The 23,378-nt window shown below is 44.4% G+C and overlaps 3 protein-coding genes across 10 annotated transcripts; 2 read left to right on the plus strand and 1 right to left on the minus strand.

Moving 5' to 3' along the window:
* Positions 1–643: 643 nt before the first annotated feature.
* LOC110495652 (adrenodoxin, mitochondrial) lies at positions 644–5,624 on the minus strand. 2 transcript variants are annotated; one of them, XM_036951987.1, is made up of 4 exons: positions 5,542–5,624; positions 3,121–3,245; positions 2,858–2,987; positions 644–2,303 (listed from the first exon to the last, which is right to left on the minus strand). In XM_036951987.1, the coding sequence occupies exons 1-4, from the start codon at positions 5,556–5,558 to the stop codon at positions 2,195–2,197; spliced, it is 381 nt and encodes a 126-aa protein (XP_036807882.1). In that variant the 5' UTR covers positions 5,559–5,624; the 3' UTR covers positions 644–2,194. The 2 variants fall into 2 exon arrangements, with proteins under 2 accessions (XP_036807882.1, XP_036807881.1); XM_036951986.1 differs by lacking the exon at positions 5,542–5,624 and adding an exon at positions 4,201–4,693.
* Positions 4,802–9,691, plus strand: LOC110495650. Of its 4 annotated transcripts, XM_021570987.2 has the most exons (12): positions 4,805–5,187; positions 5,593–5,630; positions 6,114–6,317; positions 6,567–6,701; positions 6,784–6,972; positions 7,068–7,223; positions 7,383–7,529; positions 8,182–8,316; positions 8,399–8,517; positions 8,602–8,736; positions 8,857–8,968; positions 9,334–9,691. In XM_021570987.2, exons 2-12 carry the CDS (start codon positions 5,594–5,596, stop codon positions 9,405–9,407), a joined length of 1,443 nt encoding a protein of 480 aa, XP_021426662.2. In that variant the 5' UTR covers positions 4,805–5,187; position 5,593; the 3' UTR covers positions 9,408–9,691. The 4 variants fall into 4 exon arrangements, with proteins under 4 accessions (XP_021426665.2, XP_021426663.2, XP_021426664.2 ...); XM_021570990.2 differs by lacking the exon at positions 6,567–6,701 and having other exon boundaries at positions 4,802–5,187; positions 6,114–6,214; positions 6,870–6,972; XM_021570988.2 differs by lacking the exons at positions 7,068–7,223; positions 7,383–7,529 and having other exon boundaries at positions 4,803–5,187.
* A 386-nt stretch (positions 9,692–10,077) lies between these two features.
* Positions 10,078–22,473, plus strand: LOC110495649 (protein SON). 4 transcript variants are annotated; one of them, XR_005037382.1, is made up of 13 exons: positions 10,078–10,300; positions 11,618–11,685; positions 11,834–11,998; positions 12,386–13,987; positions 14,131–14,549; positions 14,742–14,876; positions 15,553–15,858; positions 16,903–17,013; positions 17,094–17,210; positions 20,113–20,204; positions 20,831–20,978; positions 21,183–21,248; positions 21,394–21,445. XR_005037382.1 is itself a non-coding variant. In XM_036951947.1 (13 exons), the coding sequence occupies exons 1-13, from the start codon at positions 10,218–10,220 to the stop codon at positions 21,825–21,827; spliced, it is 3,519 nt and encodes a 1,172-aa protein (XP_036807842.1). In that variant the 5' UTR covers positions 10,078–10,217; the 3' UTR covers positions 21,828–22,473. The 4 variants fall into 4 exon arrangements, 1 of the variants encoding a protein (XP_036807842.1); XM_036951947.1 differs by lacking the exon at positions 20,113–20,204 and adding an exon at positions 21,645–22,473 and having other exon boundaries at positions 21,394–21,509; XR_005037381.1 differs by having other exon boundaries at positions 20,113–20,978.
* Positions 22,474–23,378: the final 905 nt, after the last annotated feature.

Genomic DNA, 23,378 nt, shown 5'->3' on the forward strand with positions numbered 1-23,378 from the left:
CTGCAGAATGTCCACCAGAGCAGTTGCCAGAGAATAGAATGCTAATTTCTCTACCATAAGCTGCCTCCAACGTTGTTTTAGAAAAATTTGGCAGAACATCCAACCGGCCTCACAACCGCAGACCATGTGTATGGCGTCATGTGGGCGAGCGGGTTTGATGATGTCAACGTTGTGAACAGAGTGCCCCATGGTGGCAGTGGTATGGTATGGGCAGGCATAAGCTACAGACAACAAACACAATTGCATTTTAATCGACAGCAATTTGAATGCACAGAAACACCGTAATGAGATCTCGAGGCCCATTTCAAAAGTATCTGTGAGCAACAGATGCATATCTGTATTCCCAGTCATGTGAAATCCATAGATTAGGGCCTCATTTATTTAAATCGACAGATTTCCTCATATGAACTAACTCAGTAAAATCTTTGAAATTGTTGCATGTTGCGTTTATATTTTTTCAGTATACATTAAGAGTGAAGCATTTGAAGGACTGAAGTAATACCCCTTCCTGCTGTGTGTCATTTTCTCATTAAAGAACATGTTGGAGGATCCATTTTCTATGGTTGTGCAATACATAATGTTAGTATAATGGTATATTCCCTTGAGGGTGGTTTCTCTTCAGAGCCAACAACAGGACATGGGACAGAGAAAAATCAGACAAATTAGAAAGTCAATTTTAATACAGAATTTCTCTGACTATACACAGATGAGTGCTATTTACAATCACGTGGAATATGAAATTAAAATTTGGTTACACGAGTGGTAGGACAACACTAAAGACAGTAACGGTACACAACTTGATAAAACAAAGGCTAGGGTGGCCATAAAAATGACAAGATAAGGCATCCTAACCAGTCTCGCCTCTGGCCAGATTAATGGGTGTCATTCTGAAGTCTGGATGGGTGACTTTACAATCCTGTTTCAGCTGGTATTTACTCAGAAACTACATGGTGACAAGCTGCACTTCTTGGTACTTATTTTAAAGAATTCAGTACAATTGGTAACGTGTATTGGTAATTGATAATAGCACAAAAAACAACTATTTGAATGTGTTATTTCTAAGTACTCACCAGGGAGGTAGTGGACTATGAAAGTGATCATAACCCCTTACATTCACTGGAGAACATCTACACAGAACAAAAATAGAAATGCAACATGTAAAATATTGGTCCCATGTTTCATAAGCTGAAAGAAAAGATCCCAGAAATGTTCCATATGCACAAAAAGCTTATTTCTCTCGTATCATAGCCAAGATAATCTATCCACCTGACAGGTGTGGCATATCAAGAAGCTGATTAAACAGCATGATCATTACACAGGTGAACCTTGTGCTGGGGACAATAAAAGGTCACTAAAATGTTCAAGTTTCATCACAACACAATGTCACAAGTTTGAAGGAGTTTGCAATTGGCAGGCTGATTGCAGGAAGGTCCATCAGAGCTGTTGCCAGATAATAGAATGTTCATTTCTCTAACATAAGCTGCCTCCAACGTTATTTTAGAGAATTGGGCAGAATGTCCAACCAGCCTCACAACCTCAGACCATGTGTATGGCGGTTTGCTGATGTCAACGTTGTGAACAGAGTGCCCCATGGTGGCAGTGGGGTTATGGTATGGGCAGGCATAAGCCACAAACACAACTGCATTTTATCGATGGCAATTTGAATGCACATGAGCACCGTAATGAGATGCCGAGGCCCATTTCTATTAAAATATCTATAACTAACAGACGCATATCTGTATTTACAGTCATGTGAAATCCATAGATTAGGACCTAATTTATTTATTTCAATTGACAGATTTCCTCATATCAACTAACTCTGTAAAATCTTTGAGATTGTTGCATTAATATTTCTGTTCAGTATATACTACTTCACAACCGTTAAGGACGGGGGGGGGGGGCTGATTGGAGACTTCAATCTAAACTTTCTTCTATTCTCCAGAACCTGCTTGCCACAGAGGAATTATTTGCCAACTTTCCCCATTGTTCCCTGTATAAAGTGAATGTAAAACTATGATGGGGACTCATTCAAATGTTAATATCTCATAATCTCTATAAATACGGTGTCTTCCATTTCGACATTTATAACAACATACCACTTAGAATTGGGCATTATTTGGTCATGCTAGTGTTGAAATAAAGCATTGATTTGAGCAAATTTCAGTACAACTATTACTCTGGTCTGGGATTGCCATTATGAGGACCCGTCTCCACTCTGTCGGATGTCTGCCACACTCTCAGGCACCCTCGCTGTCATGCCTTCCAGGGACCTGGTCAGGCAGATCTGGCAACCCAGGCGGGACCTGGCAGAAAGAGAGGGGGGGGGAGATTACGACAAACATATTTAAAAACATCATAAAGCTATGACCTAACCAAAATGGATCCACTTGAAATAATTGGATAATTGAAGTTGGAGAGTGAGGAGGTAATCTTATTCAAGATCTGTGTTTACGGGGTAACGTTTGGGACAACAGAAGTGAAGTGGGCCAGTGTCACAAGGGGTTCAGTCAACACTCAGCTAATATGATTAGTGAGGTCGTGACTGTCACCCTTCTCCTCTTGCTCTGCCTAAACCAGCAACAGCAACACAGAACTCAAATCCCCTTCCGATTGGTTGGAAATCAGGCTAGCAACAGTACAAGGCAAGCGTGTGCCACTGTGTGTTTATCCCTCTGTTCTTGTTCCTCACAATGATTACCTCCTAATCTCATTATAAAGCAATGCTGAACAGCATAACAGCATTGATATGCTGAACAGCATAACACTCTGGTTACACTGGTGGCAGTGTGTGTGTGTCATTTCACTTGTGCGTCCAATCAATGGGCCTCCAATTCGTGTGTGTGTGTGTGTGTCTTACGTGTCTGTGAGTCCGTAGGCCAGGTCCAGCATATCCATCTCCTCGTCAGTAATGGGGCCCAGCTTATTATACACATCTTCCTCAAAGATCAGGTGACAGGTAGAACAGGCCAGTGTCCCCTCACATGCACCTGACAGACAGACAGAGAAACACACAGAGACAGACAGAGAGATCAAAACATCCCATAGAGTGAGAGAGCAGGCGAAACCTACAATAAACAACCGTATTAATTCACTTAACCACATTAACGTAACCCAACTCACCGAACCCATCAAAATCGAGGTCCTGGTCGATAATGACATCTAGGAGAGAGTCTCCAGGAGAGCCTTTGACAGAGATCTTCTCTCCATCTCGATTGGTGAAGTGGACCGTCACCTTATTGTCAGCTCTGCACAGGAACAGACACAAGGGTGCAGATACAGACAGTAGCTGTGGTCATGCTGGGGATTGGGAATACATTGGATTAACATAACACTTTACAGATGCTCAAGGACTTTGCATTGTATGTGGGAAATGGGGAACTCCCATAGACTAGGTAACACCCTCTCAGGACTTCAGTTGCGAATGTACAGGCTGTTTTTGAAGGTGTATTGGTTTCGGGTTTCTGCACACAGATCCAATGGCTTTAGCTTTGACATCTATACCAGGATGTGTTGAACAATATTTCTACAGTCGTTCCATACTCTACAGTGAGTAACTAGTCCCACAAGCAATCCAGCAATGTCCTAGTCCAACAACGGTTTAGAGATCCTGAACAAAGCCCTGGTTTGATGGCGCTTATCTACCAGAATGATCAGTCAGTTGTACCTAGCTGTACAATGGTGACAGTTTGCAAATTAATTGATTTCCACATGATTTTCAAATGATGAGATGTACATAAGGTTACAGGCAGTGTGTCATGGTTAATACATTGATTAAATAGAACGGTGTGTTACTAAGGAAGTAGGTGGCAAGACAGATGCTTAACCTTTGCTAATCATTTTCAACCAGAAGTGGTTATGGAGTGACTGACTGACCTTTTCGTCACACTGCTGCAAGTTTGGAAGTTATGATTAAACACACACGTCTAAGAAATGATAACTACCTATTTGGTTCGATCAAATACATCGAGTACTGACTGACACAATGATTACGCAACAAGCCTTTCTGCTGAAGTTAGCCTTCAGTTATTGGCGTATTTTATGCGATACTAACAAGTTTGTTAACGTTAGCATTCTTCCTAACATGAACTAGTTAAGGTAACCAATATGACTAACTAGCAACTATCCTAACAAAGTGTGGATACCTTTATAGCTAGCAAGTTAAGTACGTTTGGGGAAATGATAGATGACACGATTCCTTACCTAAGAGGTTGTGTGTTGGTGCCAAAATCCCTTACACGAATACAGGCCATTCGTTGACCGGCCAATGATAAATTCCCCGAAGTTGTGTTTGTTGCTGAAATAAGTGCTTCTGCTCGCCGTAGAGAATTTTCTCGGAACGAAACATGAAATAGTCTTCTTGTCGATGTCATCAGAGCCATTGCTTGGAGACGACGTTCAAAATCTAGCTTAAACGGCGGGGAAGAGTCCGATTTCGCTTTGTATGAGACCGCTTTACAGTACTGACAAAACAAGCTAACTTCATGCTAAAATGGCTATATCTAGCCCTTTGCGTAACCAGCAGACACCGCTGCTTACGTTTATTACATAACATCTTAGCTACTGCTATATGGAGGCCATACTGCTACACGATCACTTTGGAAATAAAACCTGAAATATATATAATTCGTTTCAATTAAATAAGCTTAGCCTCTGGACTATTTCAAAGGCAAAGCGCAAGGTTTTACTTTTTTATTTAAAGATCTCAAAATAACTTCCTGGAACAAATTCTGACATGCACTCTCACGTGACCAATCACAATCATTTTCTTGGGGTCTTTTTCGGAGCAGTGAGTTTTCATGTATTCAATTTGTGTTATATAATGTATCCACATGTTAGCGCATGGTGCATGATGATTTTGAAAACTAGTTTTAAGTTGTCTACTGTGGTCTTGAAAAGTACTCTTATCCTCAATATCTGTATATGAGCTGAAAGGGAAATTATTACTCAAAACTCATTATGGGAAGAATGAACTACCACAAGTCTCCTTTTCCTTTTTTTTAATGGGATTGCTGCTGTTTCCCAATGTTCTTGAACTTGGGATTCCATTTGAACTGTTTGCGTTAATATCAGAGAGTATACGCCCCTTATCATCTTTATTGCTGCTGCTGAATACTTATTGACCAGTGAGTCTTTCCTTCCCTCAAATCACTTTCTGAGTCTCCAGACCTCCACCTGTTCACCATACAGGTAAGTGAAATACAACTACGCACACTCAATACACACAAACAAAGATACACAGACTGAGCGTCGGCTAAATGGTATATAGACAGTATATATATTATTTATAAAAGGAAAACGTATTTGACACAGACACACACAGTCAATGTAGGCTAGCTGCTCACGTACTTAGAACCCAATGTTAAATAGACACTAAGGTCGAAACAGTATCGAAGTGAAGGGAGAGGCTAAGGCACTGGTAAACTGGACAGGAACTGAGCACTTGGACTAAAAGGTAAGAGAGACAGTGAGACTTTTAGATTGAGAACAGTCACAGAGCACTAGCACAGATGGATTCACCCTACAACCTTCAGGTGAGATTACCTGTCTGAGTCATCCATTTTTTCTCTTCTTTGCTTCTTGTTTTGTTCACAGGATGTTGACGTTTACGTTGTTGCTGCTGGCTTTGTCAAGTAAGAATCTGAAAGTTTTAATGTTTCTTTTTTTTTTGACAGACGAGATTCCTCAAATTGAGAATAACTGAAATATTACAGTATAGGCTGCTTACGCAAAATGACTACATTTCACTATATCAATGGACTGTAACGTTGGACTTATTCTTGACATTGATTTTGCTCTTGTGAACTTTGTTACAATAAATTCTTATCATTATAGACTATTTTTCTGGCACAGTGGTTAATAATTGTACCAATAGGGCAGCGCTTCATTCTCTATGCATGTTCTTATCTGATCAAAATAGATAACAAGGTCAAAGTTCAAGGGCAGTGTGTTTGTGGGCTGGCATGCATGCATGTAGGGTGTGTGTGCCTGTGTGCATGTGTGTGCGTGCATCAGTATGTTCATTTTTGCAAGTGTGTATGTATGAATCTGACCGTGCCTCCCCCACCTTTGCTCTAGATTATAATATTTACTGATTGTATGTTGTGTCCCCCCAGGTTTACATGCTGCCCCACTGAGGGATCATGTAGTGGCATCCCCTAGAGGTAGGCTTCAGGATCGCAAGGTCCTGGTTCTTCCCCGGAGCGTCCCAGTGGAGGAGCGCAGACAGGGAACAGAGCCCTCCAGACGCTTCCTCATGGACCTGAACACCGGCCTCGTCAAGGAACATATCAACGAGATGGACAGGAGAGTGGCACCAGGTACAGGGCATTGAAATGTTATTTTTTACATTTTGGGTTTTATATATTGTCTTTCTCCCCTGGACTCAGTAAGCACAGGTTTTCTAGCAGCCCTACAGACATTAGCTTTGGAAGCTAAGGCTTGCTGAAAACAGTGTAACTGATATGGGTGAAAACAGTGTAACTGATATGGGTGAAAACAGTGTAACAGATATGGATGAAAACAGTGTAACAGATATTGTGTCTGTATATTTCTCTCTCTCTCTCCAGTGTACGTTCCTCCCTCTGTGGATGAGTTCAGACAGGGAACCGAGAACTCCCAGAAGACTCTGGTGGACATCAGGAGCGGACGCATCATCAAACCTGTCGGAGAGATGGAGAGAAGCATGATAATGACTCCTCAGGGTGAGAGAGTGTGTGTATTTGTAATAGAGAGAGAATATACTAAAATGTTCTTGAGCACTTAACCCATGTATTTCCTATCCAGAGCCTATGGAGGTCCCAGTCCCAGTCCAGAGGAGAGTGGGAGGATGGGTGAGGGCTGATGTTTTGCCCTGGAGCGTCCCAGTGGAGGAGCGCAGACAGGGAACAGAGCCCTCCAGACGCTTCCTCATGGACCTGAACACCGGCCTCGTCAAGGAACACATTAGTGAGATGGACAGGAGAGTGGCACCAGGTACAGGGCTTTGAAATGTTACATTATCCAGAAATGTTATTTATTTTTTAGACTTTGGGTTTTATATATTGTCTTTCTCCCCTGCTCCTCTCCAGTGTACACTCCTTCCTCTGTGGATGAGTACAGACAGGGGACCAAGAACTCCCAGAAGACTCTAGTGGACATCAGGAGCGGACGCATCACCAGGCCTGTTGGAGAGATGGAGAGAAGCATGAAACAGATACTTCAGGATGAGAGAGACAGATTCCAAAGTACAACAGATGTTTTTCTTTTTGATATACACTAAATATATATATATATAGATAGATAGATAGATAGATAGATAGATAGATAGATAGATATTCGTATCCATATCTAAAAGCCTGTCCACTTGAATTGCTTATTCAGTGGCCCTCTCCTTCTCCCTGTAGATGTGAGGCTGGTCGAGGCTGAGGTCCGGAGCATCCCAGTAGAGGAACGTAGACAGGGAACAGAGCCCTCCAGACGCTTCATCATGGACCTGAACACCGGCCTAGTCAAGGAACATGTCAGTGAGATGGACAGGAGAGTGGCACCAGGTACAGGGCTTTGAAATGTTACATTTTTCTGAAATTGTAATCTCTAAAAAAGGAAATAACTATTGGAAGAAGTATTTAGGGTTATTTACACTGTGTGTACAAAACATTAAGAACACCTTCCTAATATTGAGTTGCACCCCCCCCTTTTGTCCTCAGTACAGCCTCAATTCATTGGGACATGGACTCTACAAGGTGTTAAAAGCATCCCACAGGGATCCTGGCCAATGTTGACTCCAATGCTTCCCACAGTTGTGTCAAGTTGGCTGGATTTCCTTTGGGTGGTGGACCATTGTTGATACACACAGGAAACTGTTGAGTGTGAAAAACCCAGCAGCATTGCAGTTCGTGACATAAACTGGTGCGCCTGGCATATACTACCATACCCAGTTCAAAGGCACTTAAATATTTTGCTGTGCCCATTCACACTCTGAATGGCACACATACACAACCCATGTCTTAATTGTCTCAAGACTTAAAAATCCGTCTTTAACCTGTCCCCTCCTCTTCATCTAAGCTGATTGAAGTGGATTTAACAAAGGACATCAGAAAGGGATCATAGATTTCACCTGGATTCATCTGGTCAGTTTATGTCATGGTAAGGTGTTCATAATGTTTTGTACACTCAGGGTAAATTCTATTTCTCTCTCTCCAGTGTACACTCCTTCCTCTGTGGATGAGTTCAGACAGGGAACAGAGAACTCCCAGAAAACTCTGATTGACATCAGGAGCGGACGCATCATCAGGCCTGTTGGAGAGATGGAGAGAAGCATGAAACTGACACCTCAGGGTGAGTGTTTTTGTGTACAGTATGTGTGTGTGCAGTTTGTTTGTGTACTGAGGGAGTATGCTTGCTCTCCTTCTCCCTGTAGATGACAGGCTGGTGGGTGCTAAGGCTGAGACTCACTCAGAGAAAGAGTGTGTTGGTGTGGTCATCGATGGCCACTGCTATCAGTTCAACCCCACACTAATGACCTTCAGTGAGGCAGAGGTGAAATATACACCCAGTCAGTCATATTCACATTTCTCTGAAACAAACAGCTCTCCTAATATTTGTGTGTGTGTGTGCATCCAGTCCTCCTGCAGCATTCTCTCCCCTCACGGACACCTGGCCTCCGTAACCAACGGCGACCTGCACTCCCGCCTGGTCTCCATGGTGATCAGGGCCACCAAGAGTCCCGTCCTCACCTGGCTGGGTGGAGTCGTGAAGGTCAGTATTCCATCACCCCCTCACTCTTGTTCAATCAGAATGTCTAATAGTAACCAAGCCATTTTCCAAGAGTTTTAATGGTGTGTATGTGTGTGTGTGTGTGTGTTGTGACCCCTGCAGGATAAGCAGTCAGAGTGGACCGATGGGTCCTCCTGGGGCTACAGTGATTGGATGCCCGGTCACCCAGACACACAGACAGACAAGCAGGCTTGTCTGGAGATGTTCAGAATTGGTGAGACTCATACATTTTAAAAAGTATTTGATATCTATATTGACAACCTTTGAAGTATTAACAACATAATATTTTCTAAGTCACCGTGCTATCAATAACAGGTTATATTGTGAAATGCTACCTTTGAGACTGTTGATAAATAAGGCTATAAATCATAAAAAGTCTGGGAAGGACCCAGATGAACTTGGTTTTGGTTATGAGAGCATGTTGTATTATAAGATGTATGTTCTTTCATGACCATAACATTCTGATACTTTTTTAATCAACAGGTCTATTACACACAATCAAAGTTAGATCCTTAAAATTGGATTATATGGTATATGAGTGGTCCATTTAACAACATTGTTATTTGTTCCCTCTCCCAGATGAAAGCTGGTGGACAGCAGTGGACTGTGAACTGAAGAGAGCTTCCATCTGCTCCTTCCCCATGGCAGCATAAGAGGCCTGCACTAACTGTAGAATTAGAATAAGTAGAATGGACATTACAATTCACTATGAAAGGGACTTGTCACTTGATGGCAAGTTGCAACATGAAGTGTTCTATTGAAGTGTTCTATTCTGTCACCATCTTGAGTGACTTAAAAAACACATGGATTTTTAAAAAATATATCCATTCTACACATTCTGTTTCCATGCAGTAATCATGTGAACCATAAAACATCTGCATCCTGTTTGTATTAAGTAGTATGTCCTCCCTTCTTAAAATAAAAACGGAGCATTTTACATGGTGTGTCTCTTGTGTTCATTGAAATTAAAACAGCTGGAGATGTGTTCTGCCTGAAGCTGTTTCAATGACGCTTCAGCAACAGGTCCAAAGTCTTCCCCTACTCCAACTGTCTGAATAGTGTTTGAATAGTATATACTATATAATGAAATTAACTGGAACCTATTGATCCAAGCCGTATTATCCAGGTTTATGAATGAGACACTCCTGTATGGCAGGTAGTCATAAATAATAAAATAGGCTAGACTATCTACTGCCTGCCTATATCAACAAAAACAAAGACTTCGGGAAAACAATTAGCTTGAGGAAAACTACAAAAGTGAGACCAATAGATAAACGAAGTGCTTCACTACACCGACAGTTTATAACAGACAGAGGCAAAGACAGACAGTACGCACCCAAACATGAACAGCGTTTTCAGTTTGTCGATGTGAGGTGGGTTGCAACTAACGTGCTGTGTCGGTCTATGATGCTGCACATGCGCTGAACGGACGCCGCGGAAAACATTGAGGGGTTACCAAAGACATGGCGGCCAACATCGAGCAAATTTTTCGCGATTTCGTAGTAAATAAGATAAAAGAAATTGAAGATGAGAGTCAAGATATCATGTAAATATGTATTTATACAGCCTACATTACTTGCATGAATGGTTTGTTCGGGCAATTTGAGAAATGTATAATTTTCTGTGTTGGCCTACAAGGTTAGCTAGCTTGCGTGTCCGGCAGTACAAAGTGCAAGGCAGGCAGTTGCTACAACGTATTTAGCTAGCTAACTACCTGACTAATAACACGGTAGTCTCCTGGGTTGGTTCTTGCAAAGGTTATTATACTGTGGTTATTGGGTTCAAGCAAACCAGGTAACTAACGTGGCGCCAGGTACAGGGCTTGTAAGCACTACGCACCTTCTTAGCTAGCTAATCATGCTAAATGTGGATTGCTAACAAGCCAACGTTAGCAGTATACCAGGACGCGAACTCTTTGCTAGAACTCCCCCAAAACGTTGGTTTGACAGAGTCACAGTGTGCAAAGGCAATACACATCATTTACACACACACATTTTAGATTATCCGGATTTTTAATATAGCTAACTATGTCAAAAGCAATGCCGGGGACTTAGTTATGTCTTTGAGATTTCACGTTACACAATCACGTTCTAATTTGAGGTTAACGCTAAATAACTAAGAGAGGCCACTTCACTACACCGACAGTTTATAACAGACAGAGGCAAAGACAGACAGTACGCACCCAAACATGAACAGCGTTTTCACTAACAGTAGCCACCTCGCAGGGTGGGTATAATTTGTGGAACGTTGCAACAGGAATCTGTTCCAAAAACCTCGTAAAGTACAAGGTTGCCAACAAACAACTCATACAAAATAGAACGATCAATTCACCTAGCTAACTAGCTGCCGAATAGGCATCGACACACCACGTAGCTTATTCTTAATGTTTGTCCATAGGCTAACAGAGTTAAGACTGACATTTTTCGGAATGAACGTGTTGAGTGACACACTTTATGAAATAGCCCACTCCCTACCCGGTATCTTATTCTGCCGCTAAACAACTTTGTATGCGTTGTTGTTGGTAAACTTGTTATTTACGAAGTTTCTAGAACAGATTCCTGTTGGAACGTTCCACAAATTATACCCACCCCTACCTCGCATGTCAAATCACATTTTATTTTTATTTGTCACATGCACCGAATACAACAGGTTTCACCTTACAGTGAAATGCTTACTTACAAGCCCTGTCAGTTATTATGTAGACTACGTTAACCATTCAAGCTCATGCACACTTATAGATATTGTCCATTCCTTGTGTCCAGTGTCATGTTGTTAAAAACCAAGACCCCTGTTGATAAGAAAGTGAGGGAACCTACTGTAAGTTCAAGTACAGGTGTCATTTCATACCTGCATTCTCTCTAAGTCTGACAGATGAAGGCCATCCCAATGGTAAAACTGCAGAAGGAGCAGATGGGATCAACAACACACAAGGTCAGTAACACAAGGGCTGTATCTCAATAGTCCAAAGTGATATTTATTCTCTCACCTCCTTTCCTTTATTTGCACAGATACTACAGTTTTGATCAGGTGAAAGCATCTATTTCAAATGAAATTGTAATGTACTGTATTATTTATGCAGATAAAGATGGTGTAGCCAATAAGGAAGAGGGTGCTGTCCCACAAAAGAAACATAAGAAGCACAAGAAACACAAGAAACACAAAAGCAAAAAGAAGAAACGTAAGGAAGAGAAAGAGAGCGGCTCAGAATCAGCAGCAGACTCTGATGGAGACAAGGCAAAGACTGGTAAATAGTCTCAAGATACTACTAAGCATATGCATAACAGCAGTGGTGGACCTTTTCAGTTTGATGGTAATAATCAGCAGACTACTTAAAGGTCCATTGTGTAGCTTTGTGCACGACGCAATTCACATTGAAATGTGAATTCTAGATCTGTCATTCTCATTGAACGCAAGTTTGATGGTAGATCTGTTTGTCATCTCACGTTTTTGGTTATTGAAAATATATTTCACAGCAGTTTAGCTAGATGGTACAGTGATTCTCTACACAACATTTAGCTTTTTGTCACAAACTGAATTTTTGGCAACCAGGTAATGTCAATTTCTACATATTGCACCATTGAATCAAATGTCATGATGATTCATTTCTAAAATATTGTCATTAATTCCACAGGGGAAGAGGATGACGGGAGATCCAAGCGGCATAAACGACATTCTGGGAAGAAGAAGAAAAAAAAGCAGAAGAAAGATGGTGACAAGTCCAACAGCTCATCTGGGTCGGAGTCTGAGTCGAAGCCTCAGCCTGGGAACAAGGAGAGCAAACCTCAGGATCTGCCTGATATCATCCCAAAACTAGAGGAGAAGTGTCCGGAAAAGTCCTCCTCCAGATGCTCACGGTCTCGTTCAGGCAAGCGCAGGTCCAGATCCAGGGACAAGAGAGGGAGATCCAGATCGAGGTCCGGTAGAAGACATGGCGGACACACACGTTCCAGATCACGGCACCGGAGGTCCGGGTCACATTCTAGAAGGTCTGGGTCTGCCAGGAGAGGCAGGAGAACCCGGTCAAGGTCCCTCGTGATCTTGAAGAAAGACAGACGGTCTAGATCGAGATCCAGAAGGCGATCAAAATCTAAGACGAGATCTCAGTCGAGACACCGAGAGATGATTTCAGGATCTCCCTCTCAGTCCAGAAACGACAAATCAAAATCCAGGTCTGCCTCAAGAGACAGCCAATCAGCCGAGAAGGATCCCTCTGCGGCCCTGGCTAAAGATGAGTCCGCTGTGAAAGATGAAAACGTAATGGTTCCAATCGATCCGCCAGCCCTAGCTTCCGAAAGCAGCATTGAGGGTGTCGTCAATATGGCCACCCCCACTGGAGGAGGGTGGAAGCCGATACCCTTCTTAGGGGACAACAGTAAGGGAGAGCCAGCCGTTTCCTCCCAGCCCTCTGAATGTCTGATGTCTCCACAGAAGTGCCCTATTCCTCCCGAGGTGCCTTCAGGTGAGCAGCATGAGGCCTCCACTGACCACCAGTCAACGTCAGCATCTGATCTGAACCTCAACAGCCAGCCAACTGATGAGCCAGGGGAATCGGATGGACTTGTTACTTCAGACACCTTGGATGGCTCTGTAGATTCCTTACCCCCCAAAACGGATGCTGATGGAGGGGACAAGGTGACACCTCAGGGTGAAGAGCTGCCTGCCTCACCTCAACCTAAACCACAGCCAACATCTGGAGAGGCAGAGACAACAGAGAAGGAAGGAGAATCTTCAAAGTCCAGGTCTCCTTCAAAGAGGAAAAAGTCAAGGTCAAAGTCTCCTGATCAGAAGAAACGCTCTGATGCAAAGTCCTCCAAGAAGAGGAGGTCCAGATCCAAGTCTCCAGGGAGGAAAAGGAAATCAAGATCCTCGTCGCCAAGCCGCAAGAGGAAGTCCAGGACTCCGTCTCGGAGGAAGAAGTCTCGCTCAAAGTCCGGGACGAGAAAGAAGAAATCACGGTCCAAATCCAGAACACGGAACAAGCGCTCAAAGTCTAGGTCGCCGAAAAGGAAACGGTCCAAGTCACGGTCTCCTGCTCGGAGGTCAAAGAGATCGAGGTCACGCTCTGGTTCGCGGCGGAGGGGTAGGGGTGCATTCGGCAGCCACCAGCTGAGCCAGAGGGACCGCTGGAAGCGTGAGCCAAGCCACTCCCCAGTCCTTATCCTCCGCAAGAAGAGGTCTCCGGGACGCAACAACCGCGACACCAGCAAAAGCCCGCCACGACTCACAGAGCTGGGTAAGCATGTCATTACATTCTTTTGAATGATCAATGTATTTGAATTGAATAACTTTATTTTCCCCAATGGTAACTTGACAACACACCGGTGTACAGTATGTCTCAATGCAATTTTGTGATGTGTTCCTCATCCCTCCTCACAGATAAAGACCAGTTACTGGAGATTGCTAAGGCTAATGCAGCCGCCATGTGTGCCAAGGCCGGGATACCCATCCCAGAGAGCCTGCGACCCAAAGCTGTCCTCCAGCTGCCTTTACCCAGCCCCAACAACCCCATGTCCTTCTCCATGCCCATGAATATGAACATGCCCATGAACATGTCTATGAACATGCCTATGAGCATGACCATGAATGCAGCTATGGCTAGCATGACAGCTGCCACAATGACTGCTGCCCTGGCCAGTATGGGATCTATGGCCTCCATGCACCAGATGGCCCCGCTCCCCAGCATCACCAACAAGCCCCCGCCAGGTCCCCCCCAGCCCAACATGGCCACCATCGAGGATGTGAAGAGGAAGGTGGCCAAGCAGGCAAACAGCATCAGCATCAAGGAGTTCACTGACGTAAGTGCTCTTCAATGTCATGATGATGATAATCAAGTAATAACATGCTTTGGAGAACATTTACTAAGCATTTGTCCTGGTGCAAAATGTAGTCCTGCACCTTTTTCATAATAAAACACAGATCTTAGACATGAAATTGTATGTGGAAATGGAAACACTGACCCTCTAGCTGTGTCCTGTGTGTTTCTGTAGAAGTGTAAGAAGATTGTGGAGAAGGGAGGGGAGCTGGCCCTCGCTGAACCCCGTATATCTGACGACGAGGACGACGGCAAACCGTTTGGACGAGCCGCCCTGAGGGAGGTCAAGGGCATCTCCTTCAGCCTCAATGTAAGAACATGGAACACACACACACACACAGCATCGACATGTCTTTCATGAATATACAGTATATTCTGAGCTTAAACATTTCCTTATTAATAAAAAATGTATTGGCAGTTTGAACTGATATGTAATTTTCAGAACATAGTTACTGTTTGAACATAGTTAAAGACTAGTTACTGTTTAGATACTATGTGGGACTGAAGAAATGTGCCTAACTGGGTGAATGGTTGAAGTGAACTGCAGTATGCTGTCTGTTTTGCCCTGGGCTGATGTTAAGAGCTGTTTCTATTGCTGCCACATAACCAGTATGTTATGTTGTAAAATGTTTTCCTATTGAGCCAACATAAGCGATGGGCAAAGCAGACAGGAAGCCTCCTTGGGCCCAGAACCAAACCAGGTAGATTTATACTCTTTTGCATTTTCCCACAAACTTCCATCCCAAGGAGACCTCAGTCATGTGCGTGAAGTTTGCTGGTTGAAGTGCACTGGAGATAAATCTCCCTGATTGAGACTGGGCCCAATACCTGCTATGATAACCAGCCATTCCTCTTCAACCATTCCCCTTGTTGAAACACACCTCTTTGTCTTTTTATATTTTTTTTCCTCCCATTTTTTTAACAGTAATCCCCCCCCCCTCCCCCCGCCCCTCCTACTCCTGTGCTGCCCCCTCCTCCTCTCTCAGAACGCATCCGTGCGTCCATCGCCGGCGTTGGCGGTTCGGAGCGAGGCGGCGTTCGCCAAGGAGTTCCCCGTGTCGTCGGGCTCCCAGCACAGGAAGAAGGAGGGCGACGGGGGAGGGGCTTACGGAGAGTGGGTGACCGTCGACAAGAAGGTGGAAAAGGCCAAGGTGGCGGCGACCAAGGCATTGGCAACGGCTGCCAAGGAAACTTCGCCTGGGGATGCGCCTTTGTCTGTGGTTTCCATGGCAACAGAGGAGCCGGCGGTCGTCAAGGAGAGTGATAGTGTGTTCCCGGAGCCGCCGCTACAGGTGGGATACGGAGGGGAGGGGGAGGAGGGGGTAAGGTGACACTCAGGCAGATGAAGGGGAGGGGGGTTTTAAGGGAGTTGTCGTGAAAGAGGGAGGAGGGAGATGATGTGAGTTGAGATATTATGCATTTCGAAGTCATACGCGTTAAAGATATGATTTATTTTTGGATTTTAGTTTTAACACAGTGTTTTACCACATTTAGTGGTTTGGATCAGTGGTTTCTGAAATGGTAGGTCACTGCTGATTTCTATTGGGACGTAGTTTGAGACCAGGTTCTATGGTTACACACAGTAGCTAGAAACATTGGTGTGGTTGATTTGAAGGTAGAAAAGTCCAAAAGCCTTAGATGAAAAATATATGGGAACCACTGGTTTAGATGGTATGGTGAGTTTAGTTAGAATGCCATACCTGTGCTCCTCATCTGACCCTATAGCAGCATTGACTGGGTTTAGCTGGAATAGCTGTTTCTGAGGGCGGCATGTAAACACTGACCCTCCTCCCCACCAATTCCAAATTGAATGTACAATCAAGGGCATTATTTGACCTCTCAAATCTCAGAGCAATACCATTTAATAATCTGACTTCCAGGCGATGACAAGTGGTTTAGAATTGAGTTATCGATCAGTCATCAATCGTCAGATGGGCAGACCAATGAGAAATCAGGTGACGTCATCCGTGACCTTGCTGTTAATTTGTGCTTATTTTGTATTTGATGCAACTGTTATTAAACAAAGCTGGCTGAAATTCCACAGGTTGCGTTTTATTTTTGGGGGGTGTACAACTGTACTAATACTGACGACTCTAAAAAATCAAATAAAAATACAAATACTGACCACTACATAGATGTAAGTAGTTCCATATAACAACTGATCTAGGTCTCATGGAATAATAATAAGTATAGATTTCCTTCTTGTATGGTGAATGGATTTTCCTTATTTGTTTTATTGGCTGTTCACTGGTGTGTGTGTGTACTATTGTGTTTTTGTGTGAATGACTGGGGTGTGTGTGTGTGTGTGGTGCTGACTCCTGTGTCTCCCCTTCTAGCCTGTAGACATCACCCAGGCAGTTGGTGAGAGGATGAAGGCCCAGAAGCGTCTGGCCGAGAACCCACACGACGTCAGTGCCATCTGCATGCTCAGCCGTGCTCAGGAACAGGTAAACAACAGGGCGCTGTGAAGCATAATGTACGCTCTTTCCACCTCCTTTCTCACACACTAAACCTTCCTCTCTGTTAGGTGGATGCATGGGCCCAGTCCAACACCATCCCTGGTCTGTTTACAGGTTCTACTGGAGCAACGGTGCTCAGCTCAGAGGAGCTGTCCAACAGCGGACCACAGGCCTGGATTAAAAAGGTACCGTCCACTGTCTTACCTGCTCCCCACCCCAAACATACCACCCCACTACCCTACAGGTGTCTGCATCGCCCATGCCCACTGGTGTACCCACTTCACACGCCTTCCTCAGCCTGCTCCCTAATCACCACCCAGCCCTAGTCAAATAACTGAATGGCTGTACGCATAGTGCCAGAGACATATACTGTATAAAGTTTAACAAATGTTCTGTTGATGTAGAACAAACTGGGTTAGAATGGAGTAGTTCCACTGTTACTCAGTGGAATCCAGGTCAGTTTTAAGGGCCCCGAAACGTGGGGTTCACTGCTACTATGGCCACCCTTGTCAGTGCTAACGCACATAGTTTACTGGTGTGTGTGTGAGTGAGCATCTGTCTGTATTGTGTGTTTCTGTCTGCGTCAGAAAAAGATGCTCTGGCGGTAAAGGAAGCCTCTTGTTTATGTTGCCTGATATTTGCACTGCAGTTTGTAACAGTGGTAACATGATGAACCCAGACTTTAATCTTTAATCTGACATACAGACATGAACAAAAATCTCCCTGCACTTCAATCACCCCCCACAACACACACACACACACACATTCTGACTAATTACATTTCCTGTGAAGTGGGTACACCATGTTAAGGGTAGCAATGCAGATTCCTTACATGTGACATTCTTACCAAAGCAGGTGCAAATGCAGTACTGACACCCGTCTACTAGTGGTGCGCTGGTCTGACACCCGTCTACTAGTGGTGCGCTGGTCTGACACCCGTCTACTAGTGGTGCGCTGGTCTGACACCCGGCTACTAGTGGTGCTCTGGTCTGACACCCGGCTACTAGTGGTGCTCTGGTCTGACACCCGGCTACTAGTGGTGCTCTGGTCTGACACCCGGCTACTAGTGGTGCTCTGGTCTGACACCCGGCTACTAGTGGTGCTCTGGTCTGACACCCGGCTACTAGTGGTGCTCTGGTCTGACACCCGGCTACTAGTGGTGCTCTGGTCTGACACCCGGCTACTAGTGGTGCTCTGGTCTGTGCACTAAATAGAGTCCCCCTCGGAGTTGGAATAGGGACTTGGAGAATGAAAGAGGGAGGGAGGGGAGGAAGAGGAGAGCTGGAAGTAAGTCTGCAGACCCAAGAACCCCCCCCCCCTTGTCCTCTAGCACCCCAGGGCAAGGAAGAGATCATGGGTCCGTCTCAGTAGTCTAAAGATGCTTCCTCGTCTCTTTCCTTGGATTCACACTGATGTCAGAACAGGGGAAAGGGAAAAGCACTATTCTTTCACCTATCCTGCCTTTTCAGATCAGGTCAGATGTTATTGGGGATGGTAGGTGAGGAAGTGACTTTAGACTATTCAGATGCACCCCAAGACCGGTTACTATAGTCTCTACCGTCACGCTGTCTCCCTAATGCGGTGTCTCCCTATCACTCCCCCACACCCAGTCACACAGAATGTCATCAGGCCCGGAGATAACCATAGTCCTCTGTCTGTGGACCCCGTCTGAACCCTCCTACCCTGTAGTGTTTCTATAGTGGGCTGTTTGAAGCCAGTGGGTGTAACTACCCCAAGCCTCCCTGAACTCTGCAAACACACAGAGACAGGGGGCTACTGTTTTAAACGACACATCCTGAGGAATCTCTCTCTCGGGATAGGTTACACATTGTCACATCATTTAGCTATAGAGAGAGTGATGGATCTGCTGAGTTCATTCTTCATTTAATATGACACATCCTTCACATGCAGATGCCATGGACATATGCTGTGGACATGTTCAGAGACATGATATAGGGATGAGAGTGCATTGATCATACTAATGTTGGTGACATGCATTTTGCTAGCATTACAGCAGCTAACATTGATTTACAGCACGCTAGCATTACAGCAGCTAACATTGATTTACAGCACGCTAGCATTACAGCAGCTAACATTGATTTACAGCACGCTAGCATTACAGCAGCTAACATTGATTTACAGCACGCTAGCATTACAGCAGCTAACATTGATTTACAGCACACTAGCATGACAGCAGCTAACATTGATTTACAGCACACTAGCATTACAGCAGCTAACATTGATTTACAGCACACTAGCATGACAGCAGCTGACATTGATTTACAGCACACTAGCATTACAGCAGCTGACATTGATTTACAGCACACTAGCATTACAGCAGCTAACATTGATTTACAGCACACTAGCATTACAGCAGCTAACATTGATTTACAGCACACTAGCATTACAGCAGCTAACATTGATTTACAGCACACTAGCATTACAGCAGCTAACATTGATTTACAGCACACTAGCATTACAGCAGCTGACATTGATTTACAGCACACTAGCATGACAGCAGCTAACATTGATTTACAGCACGCTAGCATTACAGCAGCTGGACTGTAATGTTTGTGTGGTTGTTGGGTGCCCCTAGAAACCAGTCCTGGTGCATTCTGTTTCCCAGTAGATGAGCAGGGTCTAGTTTTAGACCAGTCAGTGGTCTCCAACCCTAGTCTAGGCTGAGAGTATAGAGTCGTAGTGTCGTATAGGTTAGGGCTATAACAAAAACCTGCACACTAGCTCCAGGATCTCAATTGGAGACCACTGCCTGAGGGAGAACTCTGTTCTGAGGGACCTAGGCTAGTTACAGGTGTCCATGGACATGCCTGTGCTCTTTCCCTTGCCCTGGGGGAGGCTGCGGTCAGAAGTTGCTCCTAGTCACCAATCTAGGATCAGCGTCCCTTCCGCAAATCCTAACTCCAAGCTGACCTAGGTGTCTAGGGGCAACTTCCTCCCAGTCCTTGGGGCAGCTTGAGGAAGGGGGTCGATAAGAGGGGTCTGGATTGGAGCAGAGGGAGAGAGGTGTGGGTTCACAGGGGTGACCTGTGAACTTTCACCTCTCTGTGTATTGGACACTTGTTTCAGGGTCAGTCCTTGTAGCTGTCCTTGTTGCCATGGCCACAGTCAGGCCCCCCTCTCATTTCCTGTTTGATGCTGGGCCGGTGATGAGGGGCTAGGTACGTACACCACACAGCGCCTTACTATACATCTTGTGTAACCATGTGTGTGAGAGAGAAGATGTGTGTGAGACAGAAAGAAATGAGGTGTCAAGGCACAGCGCCCTCTTATTTACCTACATGTGGTATAATGTGTGAAGAAATAAGTCTCTCGGCTGTATCTTGAGTTTCACCACAGAATTTATTTCATTTCATCTGTACTCTTATTAATGTGTTTTGAAGTTTCTCTAGAAAGGTTCTCTCAAACGCACGTTTTTCAAAAGCTGCCACCACAGATAGTTATTTTTAGTATTTCACATAGGGGAAGAGATTTACTACAGACAGAGGAACATACACACACTCACAGTTAACTGTTATCCAGAGGCATGTGATTTGTCCTGAAGGTAGTCTCTAACTCAAGTCTGACTGTGACAGTGGTGTGACTGGATGAGAGAGAGTGAGTGGATGAGGTGGTTGAGATGTTTTCAAGGTGGAAACTAATTATCTGCTTTCGCCTCTGCCTCTTCCTCTCCCCTCCCTCTTCACTCTCTCTCTCCCTCTTCTCTTCCTCCTCACTCCATGGTTCTCTTCTGTTATTCTCCTCTCTCCCTCCCTTCTCTCCTGCCGCTCTCTCTCTCTCTCTGTAGGACCAGTTCTTGCGAGCAGCCCCGGTGTCGGGAGGAGTAGGGGAGTTTCTCATGAGAAAGATGGGATGGCGGACAGGGGAGGGGCTAGGGCGACACCGCGAGGGCACCGTCGAGCCAATCATCATCGACTTCAAGACCGACCGCAAAGGTGAAAAGAAGTGACCCATGCTTTCCACCAAAGCATTATGCACCTCGGTATTATTCCAGAAGGCTATTGATGATGCTTAATAATGTGTGTTATTGATGATACTTAATAATGTGTGTTATTGATGATACTTAATAATGTGTGTTATTGATGATACTTAATAATGTGTGATTGATGATTAATAATGTGGGTATAATCTGACCGTAGGTCTGGTGGCTGAGGGAGAGAAGACTCAGAAGTCGGGCGGTATGGTTGTGATGAAGGATCTACTGGGTGAGTACAACACACACACACAGGATTTTAACTCTCGCTCAATTTACCAATATTGCGTTTAAAAAAATAAAACAAAAAGTGCTATAGAATCAGTCAATTAGAATTGAATTGATTTAATGAATGTATTGAATGTCTGCCCCCTCAGGTAAGCACCCGGTGTCTGCTCTGATGGAGATGTGTAACAAGAAGAAGTGGATTCCTCCAGAGTTTGTTATGGTGACCCACAGTGGCCCAGACCACCGCAAGAACTTCCTTTTCAAGGTGTGGATACGCGCTATAAGCCTGTGTGTTTGAGTGGGTTTGTTTGTTAGTTTATGGATGACTTTGTCAGATGGTTTGTGTTATAACCTCTTCCTCTCTCCTTCTCCTCTTTCCTCCTCTCTCTCTGTACCCCAGGTGGTGGTAAATGGTCAAGACTTCCAGCCTGCGTCAGCCAGTCCCAATAAGAAGCATGCCAAAGCCATGGCTGCTACGGTGGCTCTGCAGGCCATGGGAGAGGTGGCAGGGGACACAGGGCTTTATACAGGGCCTGTGTTCACCACTGCTACTACTGGACCACTGTTCTCCTCCAACGTCTAACACACACAGTGAAACACACTCAGACTGAGATACAGCGCTTGCACACTTGAGTCGCAGACCCTTCTGGCTGACAAGGACATATAGAATTTGAAGTCACCCGCCAGGGAACGATGATTTGTATTGGAATGTCCGTTCTATCAAGTCTTATTCTATGTTTTGGGCCTACACACCACAAGCATTCAGAAGAGCCGTATCTGCTGCCTAATGGTCAACACTAGGAGATCGTGTTACTCTGTAAGCAAAATAAAATAATTTTTTTAATCCTAATTTGAATGTTTATCTTATGTGTTGAAGCTCAAATTACGTTTTCAAGAAGCAGTGCATAGTGTTAATGCATTTGGGAGAATTTGAAAAACCCCACTATTCTCCTCGTGACCAAATCGTCAATATCAAATGTTACCCATTTGGAACATTCATTTTCAAAGTGATTCACACTTGATAGTTCTGTCTCATTTTGGACAGATTCATTTACTACTGTCTAGGTTGAGCGATCAGTCCGCTTTTGTTGGTAGCGTTATTTACAATGTCTGTATAAAAACAAATGTAACGTGTTAGCTGAAAGCGATGTGGGTAACCGTATGAGTTATGGTCGGGAATACAAAAATATAAATGTTTTTATCTGATTAATTAAATGATACAATCCTTTGACTGTGTGCGTAAAGTACATTTTCTCATTTTGTTGTTTATACAGACGAGAACGTGTCTTTCCAATGTTTATTTGCCATGCGCTCACAACACACGTTTATTGTACATCCAATACTGTGTTTTCAAACGCTGCAGTTCAGTATTTGAAGACGGTCTCCCCGCCCTCGTCATCATTCCAGCACTTGTAGCAATAAACATATTTCCTGGTGCAGGGAGAGATATTAATACTATATATGGACAGAGCATAGAAGGGTCCATCTGAGGCCTTGAGTCCAATCCCACATTCCAATACACAACCTCCAAAGCATTCAGTGGACGTAGCAGTGCAGACATCATCAAACGATCTGACTTCTCACTGGCAGCTCAGATGAGTGGTTGATCCAGCATCGCAGAGGACAAATGCATAGAGGCTGTCGCTCTAATGTGGCTAAGATAATGTAGCATTTTCCGACTATTCACATATACCTTGTTCTAAAATGGATTCATTTGTTTTTCTTCCCCTTATCAATCTACACACAATACCCCATAATGACAAAGCAAAAAGCTTGGCATACCTGTATTTGGGGAGTTTCTCCCATTCTTCTCTGCAGATCCTCTCAAGCTCTGTCAGGTTGGATGGGGAGCATCACTGCACAGCTATATTCAGGTCTCAACAGAGATGTTCGATCGGGTTCAAGTCCGGGCTCTGGCTGGGCCACTCAAGGACATTGAGACTTGTCCCGAAGCCACGTCTGCGATGTCTTGGCTGTGTGCTTAGGGTCGTTGTCTTGTTGGAAGGTGAACCTTGGCCCTAGTTTGAGGTCCTGAGCGCTCTGGAGCAGGTTTTCATCAAGGATCTCTCTGTACTTTGCACCGTTCATCTTTCCCTCGATCCTGACGAGTCTCCCAGTCCCTGCCGCTGAAAAA

Source organism: Oncorhynchus mykiss, chromosome 18 (genome assembly GCF_013265735.2).
Source record: "Oncorhynchus mykiss isolate Arlee chromosome 18, USDA_OmykA_1.1, whole genome shotgun sequence".
Lineage (NCBI taxonomy): Eukaryota > Metazoa > Chordata > Actinopteri > Salmoniformes > Salmonidae > Oncorhynchus > Oncorhynchus mykiss.